This window comes from Macaca nemestrina, chromosome 1, assembly GCF_043159975.1.
Source record: "Macaca nemestrina isolate mMacNem1 chromosome 1, mMacNem.hap1, whole genome shotgun sequence".
Lineage (NCBI taxonomy): Eukaryota > Metazoa > Chordata > Mammalia > Primates > Cercopithecidae > Macaca > Macaca nemestrina.
The window spans coordinates 209854594-209879646 of record NC_092125.1 but is presented as its reverse complement, the minus strand read 5'-3'; the positions used below and the strand labels follow the sequence as shown (position 1 = coordinate 209879646).

At 46.1% G+C, this 25053-nt stretch overlaps 1 protein-coding gene across 3 annotated transcripts in view; it reads right to left on the bottom strand.

The window, feature by feature from the left end:
• Positions 1 to 17474, bottom strand: part of LOC105494444 (interferon lambda receptor 1) — a 33425-nt gene extending 15951 nt beyond the window's left edge. For 2 of the 3 annotated variants that reach the window (XM_011762856.3, XM_071098620.1), the window contains exons 1-2: positions 17376 to 17474; positions 11035 to 11158 (exon numbers count right to left, since the gene is read on the bottom strand). In XM_011762856.3, the coding sequence (XP_011761158.2) occupies positions 11035 to 11158; positions 17376 to 17433 (182 nt within the window). In that variant the 5' untranslated portion in view covers positions 17434 to 17474. Of the gene's footprint in view, positions 1 to 271; positions 10569 to 11034; positions 11159 to 17375 lie in introns of those variants that run through there. The other variant, XM_071098618.1, reaches the window with a different exon arrangement.
• Positions 17475 to 25053: the final 7579 nt, after the last annotated feature.

The following is a 25053-nucleotide window of genomic DNA, read 5'->3' as shown; positions in this document are numbered from 1 at the left end:
GGCTCTGGAGCCAGATGGATGGGAGTGGGAATCCCAGCCCTGTCTCTCCCTAGCTTTGGGACCATGGGCAGGTCCCTGCTCCTAAGCCTCAGTTTCCTCATCTGTAATGCCTCCCTCACAGGGCTGTTGCGGTGGCTGCTATTCCCAGTACTAGCGGCCATTACTATATGTTTGTTCATTCAGGTGTTTATGGGCCACCTACTGCATGCCAAAGACCATGATGGGTACTCTGTGGATGTCAGAGGGGAACATGCAAGTTCATGACTCCAACCTGGAGGCTTCAGAGAGCTGCCTGGCCCTTCTATCTCTTTTGTCACGTGAGGACACAGCGTTTGCCCTTCCACCATGTGAAGATGCAGTGAGAAGGCACCGTCTTGGAAGCAGAGAGCAGCCCTGACCAGAACGGAGTCAGGTGCCACCTTGATCCTGAACTTCCCAGCCTCTAGAACTGTGAGAAGTAAATTGCTATTATTTATTAATAGTAATTATTAGAATTACCCCATTCTAAGGTATTTTGTTAAAGCAGTACAAATGGACTAAGCCAGACACCCAGGGAGCCTAACATTTTATTTTTATGTTATTTTATCTTTTAGTTTTTGAGATGCAGTCTTGCTTTGCTGCCCAGGCTTGCGTGCAGTGGCATGATCTTGGCTGACTGCAACCTCCGTCTCCTGGGTTCAAGTGATTCTCCTGCCTCAACCTCCCGAGTAGCTGGGATTACAGGCCAGCGTCACCACACCTGGCTAATTTTGTATTTTTAGTAGAGACAGGGTTTCGCCATGTTGACTAGGCTGGTCTCCAACTCCTGACCTCAGGTGACCCACCCGCCTTGGCCTCCCAAAGTGTTAGGATTACAGGCATGAACCACCGTGCCTGGCCTAACATGTTTTTACAAGATCACTCTGGTCAACCAGCAAGGAGGCCACAGCAGGAGTGTGAGACAGGATGACAGTTGAGACAGTGAGAAAGGGCTGGATTCAGGATCTATTTTGGAGGTGATAATAGAACTAATAGAATTTGCTAATGGATTGGATGTAGACTGTGAGGAAAAGGAGAATCAAGGACTGCTCCTGGGTTTGGAGAGTGACCGAGGGTGAATGGAGAAGGCTGAGATGGGGGCTGGCATGAAGAACAGATTTTGAGAAAGAACCAATTCCTCTGTTTTGTTTCTTCATGGAAAATGTTATACTATGCAAATATTCACACCAAAGGAACCAGTGTAGTTGTGTTAACAGCAGAGAGAATACAGACTTTGAAGTCCAAAGCAATGCTAAAGATGAAAAGAATCATTAGATAATGATAAACGATTCCATTCACCAGGAAGACAGAAAAATTCTAGCTTATGTGTGCCTACTAAACAGCTTCACCCTCTATAAAGCACACATAGACAAACGACAGGTAGAAAGTGAACAGCCACACTTACAACAAGAAATTTTAATACCTCTCACCCAGTAATTGATGAATAGACAAAGAAAAATAAATACATAAATAAATAAAGAACAACACAGTTATCGAGTTCATCTAATGAACATATACAGAACTAACAAACAAATTGGTTGAACCACATGTGAACTATTAACAAAATATTAACACAAAGCAATTCTTAAAGAAATTTTAAAGGATAGGTATCTCATAAAGCATTTCCTCTGACTGCAAAGAATACAGTTAAAAGTTAATAACAAAAAGAGAACTAAGGGAAGTTTGGAAATTTAAAAATATATATATATTTTGAGACAGGGTCTTCCTCTGTTACACAGGCTGGAGTGCAGTGGCACAAACATAGCTCACTGCAGCCTCTACTCCTGGGCTCAGGTGATCCTCCTGCCTCAGCCTCTGAGTCAATGGGACCACAGGTACATGCCATTACACCCGGCTAATTTTCTTTTCTTTTCTTTTTTGAGACAGAGTCTCACTATGTCACCCAGGCTGGAGTGCAGTGGTGCAATCTCGGCTCACTGCAAACTCCTCCTCCTGGGTTCAAGGAATTCTCCTGCCTCAGTCTCCCAAGTAGCTGGGATTATAGGCAGCTATCACCACACCTGGCTAATTTTTGTGTTTTAGTAGAGATGGGGTTTTACCATGTTGCCTAGGCGGGTCTTGAACTCCTGACCTCAGGTGATCCATCTGCCTCGGCCTCCCAAAGTGCTGGTATTACCGGTGCTGGGATGAGTCACCACGCCTGGCCCAGCTAATATTTAAAAATGTTCTGTAGAGATGGGGTCTCACTTTGTTGTCTCAAACGAAGTGAGGCTAGTCTCAAACTTCTGACCTCAAGCAATCCTCCCACCTCACCCTCCCTAAGTGCTGGGATTACAGATGTGAGTCACCACACTTGGCCTTAAAAATATTTTTTAAAACAACTCATAGAAGAAAGAAAGAATTATAATGGAAATTAATAAATAGCTGAAAGTGAATGATCACCAAATAATACAAATAAAAACATATAATACAGCTAAGTAATACTTAGAGGAAAACCTATAGTTTTAAATACTTATAATAGAAAATAAGAAAGAATAGAAATTAATAAGCTAAGCAATAAATGATAAGAAGCCAGAAGAAACATGTCACAAAAACATATCCATGAACAGATCAAAACTGGAACCCTGACACTTCAAAATGGGCTAAAAGACAGTAAAAAGTGATACAGGACATGAAAGAACAATGTAAAACCTAATTAGGAAAACTCAGACACAGAAAAGAATTATATATGTTTCACAAAAGCAACACTCATTTCAGAAGTGAAGAATAAATCAGAAAGAATACAAGAACAAATTAACACAATAGATGATGTCTTAAAAGAAACAGAAGGCAAGAAGAAGGAAAGTTAAAAACATATATAAAAGCTGAAATTATAAAACTTCCAGAAGAAAGCATAGAAGAAAAATCTTCTTTACCCTGGGTCAGGTGAATATTCCTTAGGCCACCAAAAGCGTTAACTGTTGAAGGAAAAAAATCTAATATATTAGCCTGCGAGGGCTGCCATGGTAAAACACCAGAGGCAGGGTGCCTTCAGCAACAGAAATCTGGAGGCTGGAAGTCCAAGATCAAGGCATCAGCAGGTTTGGTTTCCACTGAGGCCCCTCTCCTTGGCTTGCAGATGGCTGTCTTCTGGCTCTGTCCTCACATGGCCATCTCCTTGCTCTGTTCTCACATGGCCGTTCTTCTGTGTATGTGCACTCCTGGTGTCTTCCTCTTCTTATAAAGACACCAGTCCTATTAGATTAGGGCCCACCCTTAAGATCTCATTTTACTTTAATTACCTCCTTAAAGACTCATCTCCAAATAGTCACTTAGAGGTTAGGGCTTCAACATATGAATTTGTGGGGTAGGGTATAATTCTGTCTATATCACCTGATAAACTGGATTTTATCAAATTGAAATATTTTTCTCTTCCAAAAAGAAAAAAAAAAACCACCAAAAAAGCCTAAAGAAAATGAAAAGGCCAGTCACTGGGGGAAAAAAATCACAATACATATACCGATAAAGGATTTATATTAATAGATAACTCAATAATAAGAAAACAAGTGACCTAATAAAAAGTGGACAAAATATTTGAATAGTCACTTCACAAAACATATATAAATGGCCAATAAGCACATGAAAAGATGTTCAACATCATTCATCATTAGGGAGTTATAAATTAAAGCCATAATAAAGTACTACTACATACTCACTAGAATGGTTAAAATGAAAAAGACTGATAATACTAAGTGTTAACAAGCACATGGAGTAACTAGAACTCTCATGTATTGTTGGTGGCAATGAACGATGGTACAGTCACTTTGGAAACAGCTCGACAGATCCCTGTAATAGTACACATTCATTACCTAATCTCCTAAATCCTACTCCTAGATCCATTTTCCTTCTCCCTCCCTCCCTCTCTTTCTTCTTTCCTCCTCTCTCTCTCTTTCTTTAGAGACAGAGTCTCACTCTGTCACCAGGCTGGGGTGCAGTGGCACAATCATAGCTCACTGCAGCCTAAAACTCCTGGGCTCAAAGGATCCACCCACCTCAGCCTCCTGAGATGCCAGGGCTACACGTGTACACCACCATGCCTGGCTAATTTTGAAAATTTTTTGTAAAGATGAGGTCTCACTTTGTTGCCCAGGTTGATCCTCCTAGATCTTTATCTAAATGAAATGAAAACATATCCACACACAGACTTGTACATGAATGTTCACAGCAGCTTAATTCATGATAGCCCTATTATGGACGAATTGAATTCCCCCAAAATTCATATGTTGAAGCCCTCATCTCCAATGGTACTGTATTTTGAGATAAGATCTTTAAAGAGGTAATTATGGTTAAATGAAGTAGTAAGGCTGGGTCCCTAATCCAGTAGGACTGGTGTCCTTATAGGAAGAGGAAGAGACACCAGAGTGAACACACAGAGAGAAAAAGCCATGTGAGGACACAGCAAAAAGGCAGCCATCTGCTAGCCAAGGAGAGAGGCTTCAGGAGAAACTAAACCTAGCAATGCCTTGACCTTGGACTTCCAAACTCCAGAATTTTGAGAATATAAAAATCTGTCGTTTACCCAGACCGCAGTACTTTGTTATGGCAACCCTAGCAAACCAATGCAGATTTGGGCACCAGAAATGAGGTGTTGATGTAACAAATACCTAAAAATGTGGAAGTGGCTTTGGAATTGCATAATGGGTAGAATCTAGAAGAAGTTTGAAGTGCGTGTTAGAGAAAGCCTATATTGCCTTAAAAAGACTATCGGTAGGAATATAGACATTAAAGGTGATTCTGGTGAGGTCTCAGGTGGAAAAGAGGAATGTGTTATTGGAAACTGGAGGAAAGGTGATCCTTGTTATAAAGTGGAAAAGAACTGCTTGAATTGTCTTCTAGTGTTTTGCAGAAATTAGAAGTTAAAAGATCATTGGCTAGCCATCTCAAAAATTATAATATAAAATAAACAGCAAAAAGAGAATTTAAAAGACATAAACTTGGATGCTTAGCTGAAAAGGTTTCTAAACAAAATGCTGAAGGTACAACCTGGTTTATTCTTACTGCTTATAGTAAAATGTGAGAGAAGAGATATATGAAAGGAATTGGTAAGCAAAAAGGAACTAGAACTTGAAGCTTTGGAAAATTTTCAGCCTATCCACATTCCAAAAAAAAAAAAAAAAAAGAGAGAGAGAAAGCATGTTCTGGGGAGGACACTAAGGTTGTGGCTAGAACAACCTTTTGACAGAGATCAGAGGTGCAACTCATAGACTTAATCAGCCATTTAAGCAGAAATTAGAAATCCTGATGGGATTATACCAGCAGAGGCACTGCCAGCTTTGACTAAAGGGGACGGAGATGGGACAGAATGAAGGAAGGCTGTCGGACTTCTAGGATTCTACAGGAAGGGACAAGAACTGGAGCTATTTGGCTGTGAACACACAATATCCTTCAAGAATAGGGAAAAATTACCTGGAAGATGATTCAGAGATCAGCAGGGTTGTCACTACCACCAAAGACCTGGAGGCAACACTGTCCCCTCCGTAGTTTCAGCAGGCTAGGCTGCTGCTAGCCAGTGACTCGAGGGTAGGGTTACCACCCAGGGCAAAGGGGATGGGGCTGCCACCCCAGTGGGCTCAGAGGGCAGAGCACTGAGCCAAAGAGGGCTGTTCTTGAAACTTAAAATCTAATGGAATTTGCCCTGCGAGGTTTTAGACTTGCTTGGGACCTGTCACTCTTTCCTTCTTTCCTATTTTTCTCTTTTGGAATGGGGAAGTCTACCCCATGCCTGTCCCATCACTTTACTTTCAAAGCACATAACTTGTCTAGTTTCACAGGTCCATAGGTGGAGAGGAATTTGGCCTCAGGATGAGTAACACCTCCAGTCACACCCATATCTGATTTAGATGAGGCTTTGGACTTCGAGTAGATGCTGAAATGGGTCAAGAGTCTTGGGGCTAGCCAGTTGCGGTGGCTCACGCCTGTAATACCAGCACTTTGGGAGGCCAAGGCAGGTGGATCACCTGAGGTCAGGAGTTCGAGACCAGCCTGGCTAACACGGTGAAACCCCATTTCTACTAAAAATATAAAAAATTAGCCGGGTGTGGTGGTGCACGCCTGTAATCCCAGCTACTCAGGAAGCTAAGGGAGGAGAATCTCTTGAACCAGGGAGGCGGAGGTTGCAGTGAGCCGAGATCACACCATTGCACTCCAGCTTGGGCAACAAGAGCAAAACTCTGTCTCAAAAAAAAAACAAAAAAAACAAAAAACAAAAATAAAAAACAGTTTTGGGGCTGTTGGAATGGGGTGAATGTATTTTGCATATGAGAAGGACACATATTTTGGGATTCTAGAGGGCAAGCATATAGCAGCCCTAGCAAATGAATACCTGCCCAGAACTGGAAGCAATCCAAATATCCACTGACGGGAAAATGGATTAACAAATGTCATACGTAGTCATACAATAGCATTACTACTCAGCAATAAAAAGGAATTAACTACGAATACATGTAGCAATATGGGTGAATTTCAGAAACATTATGCTGAGGGAAAGGAGCCAGACACAAAAGGGTACATACTATACGCATCCATTTATATGAAATTCTGGAACATGCAAAGTTTAATCCACAGTGGCAGAAAGCAGAAAGCAGGTTACCTAGATCTAGAGGAGGCCTGAATGCAAAGTGGATGAGGGAACTTTCTGGGGTGATAGAGATGTCTTACATCTTGATTGTGGTGGTTGGGTATGTGGGTGCATACTTTTGTCAAAACTCATCAAATTGTATACTCTAAAATGGGAACATTTTATTCTATATACATTTTAACTCAATAATGTTGGTTTTAAAAGAAAATTGGAATTAATTCAGCAAGGCAGGCTATAATAAGAAATGTGTATTCTTAATTACAAACATGTCAGCTAAAGGCAGACTAGAGTTTCAGGAAAAAATAAACGTAACCAAGAGGAAGGTTACAAATGAGATGTTGAATAATCTCACACATGAAAGCACACACTTTTTTAAAAAATCAAGAGTGAAACCTATTTCATTTAGAGAGCAGAATAGTAGATAGATAGACAGATAAAAGGCATGTGAAAGAAAAAGACAAATATTCTCTCCTTTTTCTTTAATTTGAGACGGGGTCTCACCATGTTGCCCAGGCTGGTCTCCAACTCCTGGGCTCAAGCGATCTTCCTACCTATGCCTCACGAAGTCTTGGAGTTACAGGTGTGAGTCACTGTGCCCAAAAGACAAATACTGAACACAGAAAAACAAGATTTAACATACAAATGATATGAGTCCCTAAAGACGAAAATAAAAGAAGAGAATAGAACAAATACTAAAACTATAATTTAAGAAAATTTTCCTAAAATAAAAATGACTTGGAACTATGTATTAAGCGAGAATATTGAGTACCTAAAAATATCAACTCGGAATGAATAAGCAATACCAACACACAGTCAAATAAAATTACTAGATTTTAAAGAAGAAGCAACAACCCTTTATTAGTCAGGGTTCTCCAGAGGAACAGAACTAATAGGTTATATGTGTATATGAAAGGGAGTTTATTAAGGAGAATTGGCTCACCCGATCACAAGGCGAAGTCCCACGATAGACCATCAGCAAGGTGGGAAAGAAAGAAGCCATAGTGACTCAGTCTGAATCTGAAACCCTCAAAACCAGGAAAGCCGACAGTGCAGCCTTCAGTCTGTGACCAAATGCCCAAGAACTCCCAGCAAACCACTAACTTAAGTCCAAGAGTCTAAAGGCCAAAGAACCTGGAGTGTGATGGTCAAGGGCAGGAGGAGCAGAAGGAAGCACCCCACATGGGAGAAGGAAGGAAATTGAAAGACCCAGCAAGCGAAGCTATCCCACCACCTTCCACCTGCTTTCCAGCCAGCCTGGCAGCCAGTTGGGTTGTGCCCACACTGAGCGAGGGTGGGTCTTCCATTCCCAGTCCACTGACTCAAATGTCAGTCTCCTCCGGCAACACCCTCACAGACACACCCAGAAACAAAACTTTAACAGCCATCTAGGCATCCTTCAATCCAATTGAGTTGACACCTAATATTAACCATCACAAATCCTTTGGGCAAAAAGAGCAAGAAACTATTAAGAGGCAAGTATATGTGTTTTGGGATAAAGAAAATGAGTAATTATAGGTCATTCTAGTCCTATCATCTCCCCTGTCCTTGAGAAACAGGATTCTCAATGTGAAAGAAAGAAAATACAGATGTAACATAGAAGTCAGGAAAAAATCCTAAGGAACTAAATTCAGATGGGAAACACCATTATAAACTCATTAGGCATTTTATCTTAAAAATTATGTACATGTAGGCCGGGTGCGATGGCTCATGCCTGTAATCCCAGCATTTTGGGAGGCCGAGGAGGGCAGATCACTTGAGGTCAGGAGTTCGAGATGAGCCTGGCCAACATGGTTAAACCCCGTCTCTACTAAAAATACAAAAATTAGCCGAGCGTGGTGCTGGGCGCCTGTAATCCCAACTACTTAGTAGGCTGAGGCAGGATAATCTCTTAAACCCAGGAGGCGGAGGTTGCAGTGAGCCGAGATCATGCCATTGCACTCTAGCCTAGGCGACAGTGAAGCTCTATCTCAAAAAAAAAAAAAAAAAGTATGTCTATGTGTGTGTCTATGTGGTATGCACACATCACCCTGTTCGCTGAAAAGACCAACGGCAATAGCTAAGTGGTGATCAGCATAGCTAGCATGCAGATTACAGTCTTCATAACCATTTCTTACTAAATGGAGAAATGGCCGACTGCAGGTTTTAGGTCAGGAGTTGTACCAGAGGGACCTGGAACATCTTGTCATAACAGACACCTGGGAAGATATTTGTTAAATCTGGAAAGATTTAACTTGACCGCTAGGGTCAAGTTAAAAGGACTCAGGAGCAAGCTTGATGAGACTCCCACTGGGCAAAGATGGGGCACTTCAAGCTTCAGTGACCACAGTACGTCGCAATAGACCGAAACCACCAAATATATTTAAATGCTTGAGTTCATAACAATAATAATAAACTAGCGATCACCTTTGGGAGATAAGGAACCAATTCATTATCTTGAAAATTGATAAAGGAAAAAAACCAAGCATTTATCTTCTCTTGCCTATTCGAATAGTATGATTGATATCAAATACCAGATGAGACGATACATCTCTTTATAAAATAATTCCAACTAACAAATGAAAAAAATTATATAATTAGAATATCACTATTTTACAACCCTCACAGTTGTTTAAAAAGTATGAAAGAGATGAAAAATATCATAGAAGTCCAGAGGATAGATTTTCTTTCTTTTTAGGATCGTGCTCTGTTGCCCAGGTTGGAGTGCAGTGGTGTGATCTCAGCTCACTGCAACCTCCATCTCCTGGGCTCAAGTGATCCTTCCCACCTCAGTCTCCCAAGTAGCTGGGAACACAGGCACACACCACTATACCTCACTAATTTTTTACATTTTTTCTGTAGAGACAGGGTTTCACCATATTACCCAGGCTGGTCTCGAACTCTTAGACTCAAGCAATCTGCCCACCCACCTTGGCCTCCCAAAGTGCTGGGATTACAAGCGTAAGCCACCATGCTTGGTCCTAGAGGATAGACTTTCAACTCCTTAATAAATTTATTCCAGCCATACTACACCCAGCTGTGTGACTTTGAGCAAAATACACCCTTGGCGCTTCAGTCTCCTCCTCTGTAAAGCGACGTACTGAACTTGTCCTCACAGAGCTGTTGTGAGATTAAATTCATTACATGTGTGACACAGTGCCAGCCACACAGTAAATATCAGCTGTTTTCTGCCACCTGATAGTGCTCTAGCTTTTGAAAGCTCTCTTGCAGTCTGTCCCCGCCCAAGCCAGGCCCCCATCACTCACATGTGGATTCCACACATGGAGGGACAACGTGATGAAACAGGAAGGGCACAAGTGTTGGAGTCAGACCTGAGTTCCCCTTCTGGCTCCATGACGTCCTTCCTCAGACAAGACACAGCACCCTCTGAGCTCAATCCTCTCACCTCTAGAATGAGGAAAACACAGAGCCTGCCTGGTCACATTGGGAGAAGGAAGTGAAATATTCACCTAGGGCCCTTAGCCCTTGGCCTGGCACAGGATGGGTCCTGAGGACACGGTGTTCTCCTCCCCTTCCTGCTTTCCCCTCCTCACCAACTCCAGGAGAGTCCTCCCGAGCTTCTGCTTCTATCATCTCACTGTCCTGCTAAAGAACTTCGAACGATTCCCATCTATGTTCGAAGATGGTGGATCTGCTTCCATTGTCAGATTTCTCTGGATTCGCCGTGGCCACCTGGGCTTCCAAATTGAGAATGATCCCATCGGGAAAAGTGTGACCATTCAGCCAGGCGCGGTGGCTCACACCTGTAATCCCAGCACTTCGGGAGGCTGAGGCAGGTGGATCGCCTGAGCTCAGGAGTTCGAGACGAGCCTGGCCAACATGGTGAAACCTCGTCTCTACTAAAATTACAAAAATTAGCCAGGTGTGGTGGCGCATGTCTGTAATCCCAGCTACTCTGGAGGCTGAGGCAGGAGAATCACTTGAACCCAGGAGGCGGAGGTTGCAGTGAGCCGAGATCAAGCCACTGCACTACAGCCTGGGTGACAGAGCAAGACTCTGTCTCAAAAAAAAAAAAAAAAAAAGAGAGAAAAAAAGTATGATCATTCAGGGATGCCTAATTGCCCAGGTAACAGCTCCTCTGCCGTGTATCTAGTTGCCTCACTGATCAGCTGGGACAGCTCCAAGCACCTCATCCAGCCACTTGAGAATTTCATCTTCTGGCCCCCACAGCTCCATCCATGCCCTACACCAACTTTCCTCCAAGACTTACCCCCGCCCCGGCAGACTGGTCACGTGTATGCTGCTCTTCATTCAACATCTTCCCCACCACCAGACCTTTATCAAAAGCCTCTCTCCAAATGCCGGCCACATGCCATCTCCCGTGGGGCCCAGAGAGCTAGCCAATGCTGCCTACACTGGGTGCAGCTGCCCCAGGGAAGCCCCTCCAGCCCCCACCCGCCCCCTCAGTCTTCCCATCCACCAGCCGAGAGAGTCCTCTCTACCTCTGATAGGCCACAAAATAGGTCACATCCTGGGGGTTGCCAAGCCCTGGGAGCCACGTCAGGTACACGCTGAAGTTCCGGGAGAGCAGCGTCACATTCTGAGGAGGGGCCAGACGGGGCCTCCCTGGGGGAAAGAAAGGGGTCATGAAGCCTGTAGCTCCTGGCTGGTCTTGACTCAGGCCATCCCAAGCTGAGGGGCAGCACAAAGGGCAGGCAGATGCTCACTGAGTTTGAGGAACCAGGAGCCACTGACTGGCTGTACTGCAGCCCTTGGGCCATGAGAGAAGACCCTGCACCAGGAGGGGAGGCTCTTGTACACTCTGGGACCTGTGGGTTCCAGCAGAATACCACGGAACAGGAACCTAATGGCCTCCAGGAGGGAGCAGCCTTGAGGCTATCAGGGACCAGGGGCTCTGTCCTGTTCTCAGCCACATCTCCAGAGCCTGCCTGCCATGGCCACAGCACATAGTAGGTGCACAATAAATATCTGCTGAGTAAATAACATGGATTGCACCAAAGGCTTCCTGACCGGTCTCCCTGCTTCCAACCTTGTGTAAGGCAGATGACACAGCAAAGGTTGCTGCCTGGGCATTAGAAGTAGATGCCACGTTCAGATGGCCCAAGCCAGTGGCCAGAGATAAGAACTTAGAGGCATCTCTCCCTCCCGGCAAACTGGGCTCCCCATTTCCCACCCATTCCTTTAAAGGGACCATTCAAATATTTGCCCTCAAACTTAACCTGACCCACACTCTAGTCCCTTATATAATATACTTCCCATTGCCACAAGCTCTCACTTTCTTTCTGCCTGACTCTTCATTACTGCTTCATGTAGCCCAGCATGGAGGATGACCCCCCCCCCCCTACTCATTGCGCCCTCCCTGCTCAGGATCTGTAAGTAATAAGCCTTTGAACTTGTTTCCCATTGAGGTGGTGTACTGAATTTGCACCTTCTGTCTCAGGAACCCGGGCCCAGCCCAGGCCTGGTTTTCCCTGGGTTGCCGGGAACACAGGCTGGCTCCCAGTGCCAGAGCAATGGTCAGACAGGCATAAACTTGGACATGGATGAGACAAGAGTCACAGGGACGTCTGCCAGTATAAACAAGTGTGAAGGACCCCCAGCCATGGGTTAGACAGCTAGGCCATTAGGCTGTCCGCCAGGTAAGAACTATTTCATGGGCCTGGCGCAGCGGCTCACACCTGTAATCCCAGTACTTTGGGAGGTCGAGGCAGGCAGAACACCTGAGGTCAGGAGTTCAAGACCAGTCTTGGCCAATGTGGTGAAACCTCATCTCTACTAAAAATGCAAAAATTAGCAGAACGTGATGGCACAGGGCTGTAATCTCAGTTGCTTGGGAGGCAGAGGCACAAGAATTGCTTGAACCCAGGAGGCCGAGGTTGCAGTGAGCTGAGATCATGCCATGCCACTGCACTCCAGCCTGGGCAACAGAGCAAGACTCCGTCTCAAAAAAAAAAAAAAAAAAAAAAAAAAAGAAAGTATTCCATGAAGGGCACACTGTGAGTACCCACGCCCAGCTCGCCAGCATTGTTCATTAGGGCAGGCTTGCCAGCCAGTCTGCTACTGGAACCCTAATTTAGCTGGAGGCTCTCAAAAGCCCTTGTCCCAGGGTAGAAGATCACTAAATCCACATTTGCAGGCATGTTACTATGGAAGTTTAGATGACACCTGTATTATTTATTTCACAATTTCATTTTTGTACTCACATTTCAGATTTGTGAATACAGTTTTTTTTCCCTGAAAATTCATTTTAACTTAAAAGTATGTTTTTAATTCCCCTGATGTAATTAATGGACTATGTGCATATTTATACCTAGATGTGCTTACATGTTAACAATGTATTTGCCTAGTTATGAGAATTTCACATTGGACTCCATAGTAGTAAAAAAAATAAATACAGGCCGGGCGTGGTGGCTCACGCCTGTAATCCCAGCACTTTGGGAGGCTGAGGTGGGCAGACCCCGAGGTCAGGAGTTCGAGACCAGCCTGACCAACATGGTGAAACCCTGTCTTTACTAAAAATACAAAAATTAGCCAGGCGTGTTGGTGCATGCCTGTAATCCCAGCTACTCAGGAGGCTGAGGCAGGAGAATCGCTTGAACCTGGCAGGTGGAGGTTGCAGTGAGCAGGGATCGCACCACTACACTCCAGACTGATGACAGAGCGAGACTCTGGCTTAAATAAATAAATAAATACAACATCTGTCATATACATTTTTTTCTGTTGGTTTAAGAAAGTATCTGACAGCTTTACCTACTTCTGCAGGTTCATCCAAGCCCAGATATTACTAGAAGAACATATTGACGTAGGGTATGTGTTGTTTTGTTTTCAGTTCTGCTCTAGATCATAACTGTGTAAGAAACACTGTCATAATCAGTTATACTAAAATTCACGAGTCCAAATGTAAGATGAAAAGTCTGCACCGTAGTCTAAGATCACTGCCCTATCTATAATTACGTTCTCATTTTGATTTACAAAAGAGCTTTATGGTAGAAACACCAGAAAACATCTCATACTATTAAAAGGCTTTTTCCCCTTTTTTAAAAAACAAACAGGTCGGGCATGGTGGCTGATACCTGTAATCCCAGCACTTTGGGAGATAGAGGCAGGAGAATCATTTGAGACCAGGAATTTAAGACTTGCCTGGCCAACATAGTGAGACCCCATCTCTACAAAATAAATTTTTTAAAAAAATTAGCAGGGTACAATGGTGAGAGTCGAGGTGGGAGTTTTGCCTGAGCCCAGGAGTTCAAGGCTGCCGTGATTGTGCCACTGCGCTTCGGTCTGGCCAACAGAGCAAAACTCTGCCTCTAAAAAACAGACAAATATATAAAACATCTTGCCTTCAGCCCATTCTCTACATAGCAGGAAGGATTAAAAATGAACATCAGATCATGTTCCTCTTCTGCTTCAGCCCTCTAAAGGCTTCCATCTCACTCCAGGTAAACTCCAAAGTCTTTATTATTTTTGTTTTATTTCAAGACAGAGTCTCACTCTGCCACCCAGGCTGGAGTGCAGTGGCACAATCTCAGCTCACTGCAACCTCCACCTCCCGGGTTCAAGTGATTCTCCTGCCTCAGCCTCCAGAGTAGCTGGGATTACAGGCATGTGCCACCACACCTGGCTAATTTTTGTATTTTTAGTAGAGACTGGATTTCACCACGTTGGCCAGGCTCGTCTCGAACTCCTGACCTCAGGTGATCCGCCCACCTTGGCCTCCCAAAGTGCTAGGATTACAGACCTGAGCCACTGCGCCTGGTCTAAACTCCAAAGTCTTTACAATCACCACCAAGGCCCTACCCAATCTGACCCACCACCCCTCCCTTGCTCCCATATCTCCATCCACACAGGACTTTTTGCCTTTCCTGGAGCACCCCAGCCATACTCCCAACTCCAGGCCTTTGCACATGCTGTTCCCTCATGCTGTTCTCTCTGCCTTAACAGTTCTACCCCTGGATATCCACCTGGCTCACTCCTTTGCTGTTTTCACACTCCTTTGATGTCACTGTCTCGAGGACACTTTCCCTGACCACCTTTAACTGACTTCTATTCCCCTCCATGGCACATTTTCCTTCTCTGTTAATCCTCATCTTCTGAAATACGCATCTGATTACACCACTCCCCAGTTTCATGCCCTTTCCTTGGCCTCAGAATAAAGTCCACACTCCTTATTGAGGTGTGTGAGGCCCTGCCTGACGTGGCTTGGCCTGGCCAGGCCATCTTGCTGCTCTCTCCCCAACAGCTACCCTACAGGCTCACCAGGTAATCTTCCTTCTCTATGTTGCCAAACCACTGCATTCTTCTGGATGTTTTTAAACCCAGTTGTCTTTGCCTGGTATTCACCATCTAGTCTTTGAAATATTTGATTCAAATGTCCCTTCCTCCAGGGAATCTTCCTTGACATATCTACAAGGAGATGATGATGATGATGATAATGATGATGATAATAATAGCAGCTAAGGCTGGGCATGGTGACTCACGCCTGTAATCCCAGCACTTTGGGAGGCAGAAGTAGGCAGACCACCTGAGGTCAGGAGTTTGAGACCAGCCCGGCCAACATGGTGAAACCATGTCTCTTCTAAAAATACAAAAATTAGTTGAGCATGGTGGTGCATGCCTGTCATCTCAGCTACTTGGGAGGCTGAGACATGAGAACTGCTTGAACCCGAGAGGTAGAGGTTGCTGGGAGCCGAGATTGCGCCACTGCACTCCAGCCTGGGTGACAAAGTGAGACTCTATCTCAAAATATATAAATAAATAAAAGAATAATAATAATAGCAGCTAATGTGTGCTGTGTTCTATGAGCCAGGTTCTGTGCTAAACAGTTTACCTGCACTTTCTCTTTTAATCCTCACCACATCCCCAGGAGGCAGGTATTCATTATAATAATTATAATCATTACAGGTGGGAAAACCAAGGCCCTCTCAGCTATTAAGTTGTAGAATCAGATTCAGGCCTAGTCAACTCCAAAGTCCGAGCTCTTGACCGTACTTTGTCCTCCAGGTTCTCATGGGGTCTATTCAGCTTTATGATTCCAACTATTCCATCTGTTGACTACTAGTCAAACAAGATCTGTTGACCACGGTATGCCAGGGATTTCAAAGAACACAGCTTCATTCCTGCCCTATAGGAGTTCATGGTCCCATGGAGAATTCAGGGCCCTGAAATGTCCCATGGGCCATGATGGAAATCCATACAGGTTGTAGAACGGCATCAGGGAGGGAGGACCCAGTTCTCCGGATGGCTGTCCCCAGCCTGGGATGCCTACCCATGACCTTTTAGACCCAAAAGTGGGTGCCTGCTTCTACCTTATCCTGTGTCCTCTAGCTGGGACTGTATCACTACGAGGCTAGTGCTATTACTACTCCCAGCTTCTGGACTTCCTAACAGGTGACCAACAGGAGACCAGGATGTTTGCAAGATATCCTATCGGCAGGACAGTCCCCATATTCGAGCTAGGTCACAGGAGAAAAACAGCAGCTAGAGTAACTTTCCTCTGTGAAGCCTTCAAAGGATGCCAGGCACTAGTTTGGCTCTTTACATGCAAAACCTCAGTGATCCTTGGGACAGACCACCCTATGGGGTGGTGTCATTCATTCTGCTTCCATGGAAAGGGCACTAGACTTAGAGACAAATGCTAACTAACTTGCCTGAGGCTACACAGGAGCCAGTATTTGAACGTAGATCTGGCTGTACTTACTCCTAAATCATCGCACCACAGTCAGTGTTGTGTATATTAAATATTTATCAGATGAAAGTACAAGAAGGTCTGGGCTTGACAGTGAAAGGGGAACAGAAGACCCCACCCTCCCTCCACACACAGGTACACTGCTCCTCATCAGCCACAGAGAACGCTGCTGTGGGCACTGTGGCCTGGGGCATCCCTGGCTGGCCTGGTGACCAAGTGGATGGACAGCCTATCCCAGGTGCCTACCCCAGAGGCCAGACCTAGCCAGGCTTGCTTCAGCCCATCTTCTGTCTTCTGTGTGCCTCACCTCTGCCGTCCTTCTTAAGCAATTCCCTGAATTGCTCAGAGCCTCAGTTTCCCCATCGGAAAAGTGACAATAATATCTACCTCCTAGGATGGCTGGACTGTGAGGCTTCTAGAATAATGTGGCGCCTGGCACAAAGAAGTTGCTCAATAAATATTGACTTTTATGATGATTGGATTACGCCCAGGGACCTTACCAACTCTTCAAACTGTGAGTCCAAGACTAGGAAAATATCTGGGGGCAATTTCTGGACCTTCTCCTCCCTGCTTTGGTTGGAGTGGTGGGCGGTGAGGTTTGGTGGTTGGGTCCTAAGGCAAGGAATTTTGTACCGACACCTTACTTAACAGTAGAGGTGGGGGGAAAAAGGTGTCTTGTTAGGAAGCAGGGCACAGCCGAAACCAGAGCTCTGTCCCACCGGAGGCCTGGCAGGAATGGGAAGGGACATCAATCGGTCCCACCTTCCCTACTGCCTACACTTTAGGGTCGAGTGTGGTTTTCACACAGGGATCAGTGCTTTCTTTAGGAAACATTAAAAAGCACTTTATTAAAAAAGAAGATGCAGTATAAAACTGTCGCTGTCTTTTTTCCTGTTCTCCTGAAGCTGGAAGCATTAGGAAACTGGATTAGTTTCCTGCGGGAGAGGAATTTCAAAGACCCGGTTCTGTTCCGTCCTGGGAAGAAGCTAACTGGGGGCGCGTAGGCAGGGCAGATTCTCACCTGGCTCGGGTGGCTGCGGACCCCTTGCCTGTCCCAGGAGCTCCGGGTCCGAGGGTGGGCGCGGCCCGGCCCGGGGAGCCCTCTTCCCCCGCCCTCCCGCGGCCCCGCGCCCTTACCTGGAGCGGCCTGCAGTAGGCACAGGAGCAGGGGGCCCCAGCGCTCGGGCCCCGCCATGGCCTCCCCGCCGCGGCGTCCCCGCCCGGGCCCAGGTCCCCGCCTCCCGCCTCCCTCCTTCTACCCCACCGCGGGCAGGTGACGCAGTCGGCAGCCAATGGCCCGCAGAGCAGCGGGCCCGTCCCTGCCGCCCGGGATTCACTGGGCGGTCCCCGGGGACAGCCCCGCCGTGGGGAGGGAGCGCGCCGGCCCCCGCGCTCGAAACCCGCCCGTACCTCCGCTTCATCTGCGCTTAGTTTTGTTTTACTCAATTTCCGGGGAAAAAAATATCAGTAAATCCGTGCACGTGGGAAGGGCAGGGGAGGGGAGGAAACCGGCTGATGATCAATAACCCACGGTCAATCCAGTGCTCCAGGATGTGCCATTTGGGCAGGACTAGGGAGAGTTCAAGGCCGGTTTGGCTACGCGGCCTCAGATGCCATTGGTGGGATCCGAGCACGTTTCCGAGCGCGTTTAGCGTTACACACGCGATTACCTTGAATGCCCCCTGGGATCCCTGGGGGTGCGTGCTGCCGTCCTCCACGTACTTCTCTCCCGGAGAGCGGCAGGCCCCAGAGCTTCAGGTGCTTGTTCTGGGGAAAGCTGTCTTCTGACCCCGAAGCCTGTGGTGTCCAACTGGACAGTAGCTAGTAGCTTCCCCGTAAGGCACACGCCACGACGCGCAATATTCTGCGGCCCTTTAGGAGGACGTTGCCGAATGGTGTGTATCGACACCGAGGTGTTTGCAACACACTGAGAAAAAGAAAAGCGAGTGCTAAAATATATGCCCATTACAAAAGTGTGTGTGTAGCAGGGCGCGGTGACTCACGCCTGTAATCCCAGCACTCTAGGAGGTTGAAGCGGGTGGATCGCCTGAGATCAGGAGTTTGAGACCAGCCTGGCCAACATGGTGAAACCCCATCTCTACTAAAAATACAAAAAATCAGCCGGGCGTGGTGGCGCATGCCTGTAATCCCAGCTATCAGGGAGGCTGAGGCAGGAGAATCGCTTGAACCCAGGAGGCTGAGGTTGCAGTGAGCCTAGATCGCCCCACTGCACTCCAGCCTGGGCCACAGAGTGAAACTCAGTCTCAAAAAAACAAAACAAAACAAAACAACTATGTGTGTGCGTGTGTCTGTCTATCTGTATGCGTAGAAACGGATTTGGAATAGTAACCACCAAAATATTAATGGTGGTTGTCTTTGGGTGATGAGGATTTTTTCAACTTTCTTTTCTGATCATATTTCGTTTCCAATTTTTTGATAATTATTTGAAACTGGGATCAGCTTTGATCCCATCATTTTTGGAAGAGAAAATGATTTTCACAGAGCTTGGTGGATCCAAAAGTTTCTCTGAGTTTGACCGCGGGGAAAATTTCTTTTGGAAATTTCAGGATGCTTCTGGGACTAGAATCTAAGGCTTCTGCTTAATCAGGACCACTTTTTTTTTTTTTTTTTGAGATGGAAGCTCTGTCACCCAGGCTGGAATGCAATGGTGTGATCTCCGCTCACTGCAACCCTGCCTCCCAGGTTCAAGCTATTTTCCCACTTCAGCCTCCCAAGTAGCTGGGATTACAGGCACCTGCCATCATGCCCAGCTAATTTTTGTATTTTTGTAGAGACGGGGCTTCACCATGTTGGGCAGGCTGGTTTTGAACTCCTGACTTCAGGTGATTTGCTGGCCTCGGCCTACCAAAGTGCTGGGATTACAGGCATGAGCCACTGGGCCTGGCCTTAATTAGGACCTCTTAACAAAGCCCTGCTTACAGAAGACGCGATCCCACCTCAAAGGTGCAGGGTGGAGGAGGATGGAAGAGCAGCAGGCACGGTCAGTGTTGGTATCTTGGGGTCTCTGAAATGTTGACTGTTGACTTTCTTTTCTCCTTCATTCTTCCGTCCCTCCTTCCCTCCCTCCCTCCCTCCCTCCCTTCTTTCCTTCCTTTCTTCTCTCTTTCTCTCTCTCTCCTGCTTTTTTTTTTTTTACTTTCTTACTTTCTTGCTTTTTTTTTTTTCTTTTTGACAGAGACTCTGTCACCCAGGCTGGAGCGCAGTATCGTGATCATGGCTCACTGCAACCTCTACCTATTGGTTCAAGTGATTCTCATGCGTGTGAGCCACCACGCCCAGCCAATTTTTGTATTTTTAGTAGAGACGGGATTTCGCCATGTTGGCCAGGCTAATCTCGAACTCCTGGCCTCAAGTGATCTGCCCACCTCGGCCTTCCAAAGTGCTGGGATTATAGGCATGAACCACCGCACCCGGCCCTAAAATGTTGACTTTCATCTCCACCCAGCAACTGCAACTCTTTCAGACCCAGAATCCCACTGCACTTGGAGCGGTTCAGCAGCGGAGGCAGAAATATCTTAATTTGCCAGCTGCTCCACCCATGGGTTCCCGTGCCATGCGTCTGAAACTGGCACCTGCTCTTTTTTGACAATTTGTTTGTCACATGTTTGTTCTCTCGTTCCTCTTCCCCCACCTCCCCCACCGCCCATAGTTTCGAGTTAGGAAATTGTGTGTTCAGATGCCTTGATCCTTCAAGAGACATTTTGTGACTACGCGCTTGGCCAAGTTGGATCTTTCAAAACCTTAAAAAAATATGTCATCTATAGATGCTGATCAGAAAATCTCAGCCAGTTGCCATGACCTTGCCTCTACTTAGGTCCTCAATATATTGCTTCAGTTTCTTTCAGGTATCTCAAATACTGACAATTCATCCATTCTGGAATAAAATGAATATATCTCTATTGATATCTCTTTATCCCAAACATCCGGTTGCATGAATCTTTATTGAGTCTTTGTTATATAGTGGCACTGCAGTTTACATATAGTATTTAATCTTCACAACAACCCTATGTGGATATTATTATTAATATCCCCTTTTAACAGATGAAACTGGGAGAGGTTATATTCCTTGCTTAGGTCACACAGCTAATTATAGTGACAGGGCTGCGATCTGGAACTCAGTCTGTCTGTCCTCAAAGCTTGTGGTTTTAAAACTTCTGCTACCCAGGCTCTTGCTTTCTTAAGGGCAAACAAGAGCAAACCTCCCCAGTCTTAATCACTTCCTGATTTGCAAAGGTCATGGCGCTAACCTCTCAACGCCCCTGAGCGAAACAGCGGGCGCGCTGGAGAGCCAGCTTCCTCTTTGAGTTGGAATATTAGGTACGAAGCAGTGGTGCTGATAAATGTTTCACAACTGGTTGGGGGTTTAGGGGATGGGGTAAAAGTCCTGCTTTCTTGTGTTTGCCAACCTTCGTGGTGTGAATATCCCCACTGTGGCTGACTTGCAGCTAGCAAATGTGAGGTCACTGAACACGGAGATAAGAAGAAATGTGGCCAGGCGCGGTGGCTCAAGCCTGTAATCCCAGCACTTTAGGAGGCTGAGGCGGGCAGATCACGAGGTCGGGAGATCGAGACCAACCTAGCTAACATGGTGAAACCCCGTTTCTACTAAAAATACAAAAAAATTAGCCGGGCGTGGTGGGGGGCGCCCGTAGTCCCAGCTACTCGGGAGGCTGAGGCAGGAGAAAGGTGTGAGCCCAGGAGGTAGAGCTTGTAGTGAGTCGAGATCGTGCCACTGTGCTCCAGTCTGGGCGACAGAGAGAGACTCTATCTCAAAACAAACACAAACACAAAAACAAAAACAAAAAACACAAAGGAAGAAATGTGCACAACTGGCTCCTGAGCCTGTACGAGCCAACTCCAGCACACCACTGGGTGGAAGAAGCCGATTTCCTTCACTGTTGGAGGACCCAACATCTGTCGCACCACAACTGAGCTTTTCTATGTTTAGAACAAACCATATCACAACCCCTAAGGGCCTGTGGGGCTCATGTTAAAAGTCTCTGGTCCTCGGCTTGAGGCTCAAAATCTCTTACGCAGCTGTTAAATGTTTTCACAATGCAGCCTCCATCCACCTTTTGAAGTTCCCCACCAGTTCTCTGTGTTCCGCCACAGAGACTTCCAGTTCCCTTCTTTCTCTTGCCCCCTGGCCTTTTCAAACACTGGTCCCCGTGGCAGGAATTTCCTTCCCAGGCTTATCTGCCGCTAGTCTTCCAGCAGGCCCCTATTCTCGCTTCCAGTCTCAGCTCACGTGCCACTTCCTCAGGGAGCCTTTCTTAACCACTGTCTTTGATTTGTACCCAATCTCCATGTATGTCTCTGACTTATTCCATTTTGTGCTGCTGTAACAAAATACTGCAGAGTGAGTTATTTACAAAGAACAGAAATTTATTTCTCACAGCTCTGGAGGCTGGGAAGTTCAAGCTCAGGATGCCTTCAGGTTACGACCCAGTCTCTCTGCTTCCATGACAGCACCCTGAATGTTTCATCGCCTGAAGGGGAGGAACACCATGTCCTCACATGGCAGAAGAGGAGAAAGAGAGAGAGAGAGAACCCATTCTCACAAGCCCTTTTTGTGGACGCATTAATCCATTCACGATGGCAGAGCCCTCATGACCTAAACACTTCCCACCAGGCCCTACTTCCCAACACTGTTGCACTGGGGATTGAGTTTCCAGCACATGAATTTTGAAGGCCACATTCAAACCATAGCAGTCTCTTTGATACAAATTAATCACAATATCATCATTTTTGTGCACTGAATATCTTACTTCTTGGATACATCTCTAATGACTCGCTCAGGGCCTGGCACATAGTAGATGCTCAATGAAATGTGAGTAAGCAAACCTTTGCTGAATGGGGCTCAGTCAAACACAATTTCATATGCCCTACACAACTCAGTCCCACTCCTGGTTCTTATCTGCCACACCTTAGCCACTCACTAAGTGTTTACTGACTTGAACTTGGCATATGACTCATAGTTAGAAGACCTCAGTGTCTCTTTTGAAAGTATGACTCTGCTGTCATACTCCCCTCCATAGCTGGGATTTTACAGTCTTCTGTTGTCTCCAAGAATAACGTTTAAAAAATAATGTGGCTGGGCGTAGTGGCTCACACCTGTCATCCCAACACTTTGGGAGGCCGAGGTGGGTGGATCCCCTAAGGTCAAAAGTTTGAGACCAGACTGGCCAATGTGGTGAAACTCTATCTTTACTAAAAACACAAAAATTAGCCGGGCGTGGTGGCGCGTGCCTGTAATCCCAGCTACTTGGGAGGCTGAGGCAGGAGAATCGCTTGAACCTGGGAAGTGGAGGTTGCAGTGAGCCGAGATTGTGCCACTGGCCTCCAGCCTGGGCAATGACAGCAAAACTCTGTCTCAAAAATAATAAAATAAAATAAAATAATAATAATAATATGCAACAGGGTAAACACAACCACATTACCGTGTGTGTGTGTGGGTGTGTGAGAGAGAGAGAGAGAGTTCACAGCTTCTCCCTCTCCTGTCTACTAAGATAATTATGCACGGGCTGGCAAAGTATCCCATAGGATTGGGTTAATGGACATGGGAAAAGGCAGGAGAGGAGGCAAAATGTAAGAGCCAACTGGGGCTGGGTTTTAACAGACAGTTTTGGGGGACACGTGGAGAGAAAAGGAGCAAGTGCAGGGACCAGCTGCTCTAAGAGCTGAATGTGAGCGTGAATATGAGATGTATAAAAAGAGAGGTGGAGAAAATGGATTTCCAAATTTTTGACTGTCAGGACTGAAATCTCTTTTGGCATTTTCCCCAAGATTTCAATCCAAAGATTTTGAAGAAATCTTTGATTTCTAAAGATTTTAAACCATTGTTGTTTTGACTATTATTCTTCTTGCTGTTGTTTTGATTTAATGCTGGAAGGAGGCAGAGTCCAGTACAAGAACAAGGAGACCCATTTGTACGTGGGAGTGGAATTTAAGACTTTACCAACTGCAAGAACACAAACTCCAAACTGACATAAGGGCAAAAGGAATTCTGCAAGGTCCCCAGATTGAGAAGTTCAAGGACGGATGTGGCTCTGGGATGGCACTAGCGGAAACAGATTCCGATTGGCCTGGCTTGGGTCACATGACATTCCCTGAGCCAACTGGTGTGGTCAGAAGAATGGGCTACTGTCATTGGCCTCTCTGGGTAGAATGCCCACCCTGGGGGAGAGGGGAAAGGGAGTACTCTGATTGACAGCTCCTCCAACTACAGGGAATGGAGGAAGATTGGTTCTCCAAAGGAATGGATGCTGCAGAGACAAAGAGCATACACCCACTGCCGGGTTGCAGAGGAGGAGTCCTTAGAGATCATCCACACCAACTTCCTACCCTGAAAGTCTACACTCTTCAGCATCCTGGAGAGACCAGCTGGATGCTGCTGCTTGGACTCATCGGGCGGGGGACGAGATTCCCCTATCTTTTGGGGCTGACAATTTTTGAACAGTTCTAGTTAGGAACATCGTCCTTACTTTGACCTGCCTCCTTGTAATTTACCCCAGTCATCTAATTCTTCCTTTTGGGGTCTCACAGAAGAAAACAAATCCCTTCTCCCCATGCCAGCCTTTCAGATGTTAAGTCTCAAGATCCTTCTTGTAGATGGTGCACAGATGACAGCCAGTTTCCTGGTGTCAGAGCACCAGCCTGGGAACCAGGAGACCTCAGTTCCAGCCCTCACACTGGCTTTAATGCGGCGAAGTGGCCTTGCTTGGAGGGAGGTATACACTGTTCCCATTTCACAGGTAAGGATACTAAAGTAAAGGGAGGTTAAGGGTCATGCCCGAGGTCACACAGGTGGAAATGGGGAAGCTGGAACTCACATCCAGGACCACACAATTCCAAAGCTTCCTTTCTTTATCACTTTGTGGTCTTGAGAAAGTTACATCTTTTCTCTGGGCCTCAGTTTTCTCATCTGTAATTTGGGAACTTTTATGTGCATTAGAATCCTCTGGCTGGAGTGCAGTGGCGTGATCATGGCTCATGGCAGCCTCAATCTCCGGGGCTCAAACGATCCTCCTGCCTCAGCCTCCTGAAGAGCTGGGACTACAGGCACATACAACCACACCCAGCTAATTTTGTTTATTTTTTGTAGAGACTCGGTTTTGCTGTGTTGCCCAGGCTGGTCTTGAACTCCTGGGTTCAAGTGATCCACATGTTTGGGCCTCCCAAAGTGGTGCGATTGCAGGCGTGAGCCACAGCTGGAGGGCTTGTTAAGACACAGGTTGCTGGGGTTCATCTCCAGAGTCCTTGGTTCCATTTTTTTTCTGAGGTACAGCTTAAGGATTTGCATTTTAACCGGTTTCCAGGTGATGAGGGTGATGATGGTGCAGCTAGTCAGAAACACTGTAGTATTTGATTCTAGCTCTAACATACCATGATGTGGGGTGGTGGATATATTTTACCTTTCTATTTAGTTTGGGCTTAGACCCCTATTTTTATTATTTATTTATTTATTTATTTATTGAGACAGAGTCTTGCTCTGTTGCCCAGCCTGGAGTGCGGTGGCGCAATCTCAGCTGATTGCAACATCCACCTCCTGGGTTCAAGCAATTCTCATGTCTCAGCCTCCCAAGTAGCTGGGATTATAGCTGTGCGCCACCATGCCTGGCTAATTTTTTTGTATTTTTAGTAGAGACGGGATTTCACCCTTTTGGCCAGGCTGGTCTTGAACTCCTGACCTCAGGTGATCCACCCACCTCAGCCTCCCTAAGTGCTGAGATTACAGGCGTGAGCCACTGCGCCCGGTCAATTTGGGCTTAGACCCATTTTAAATGGGGGGGGG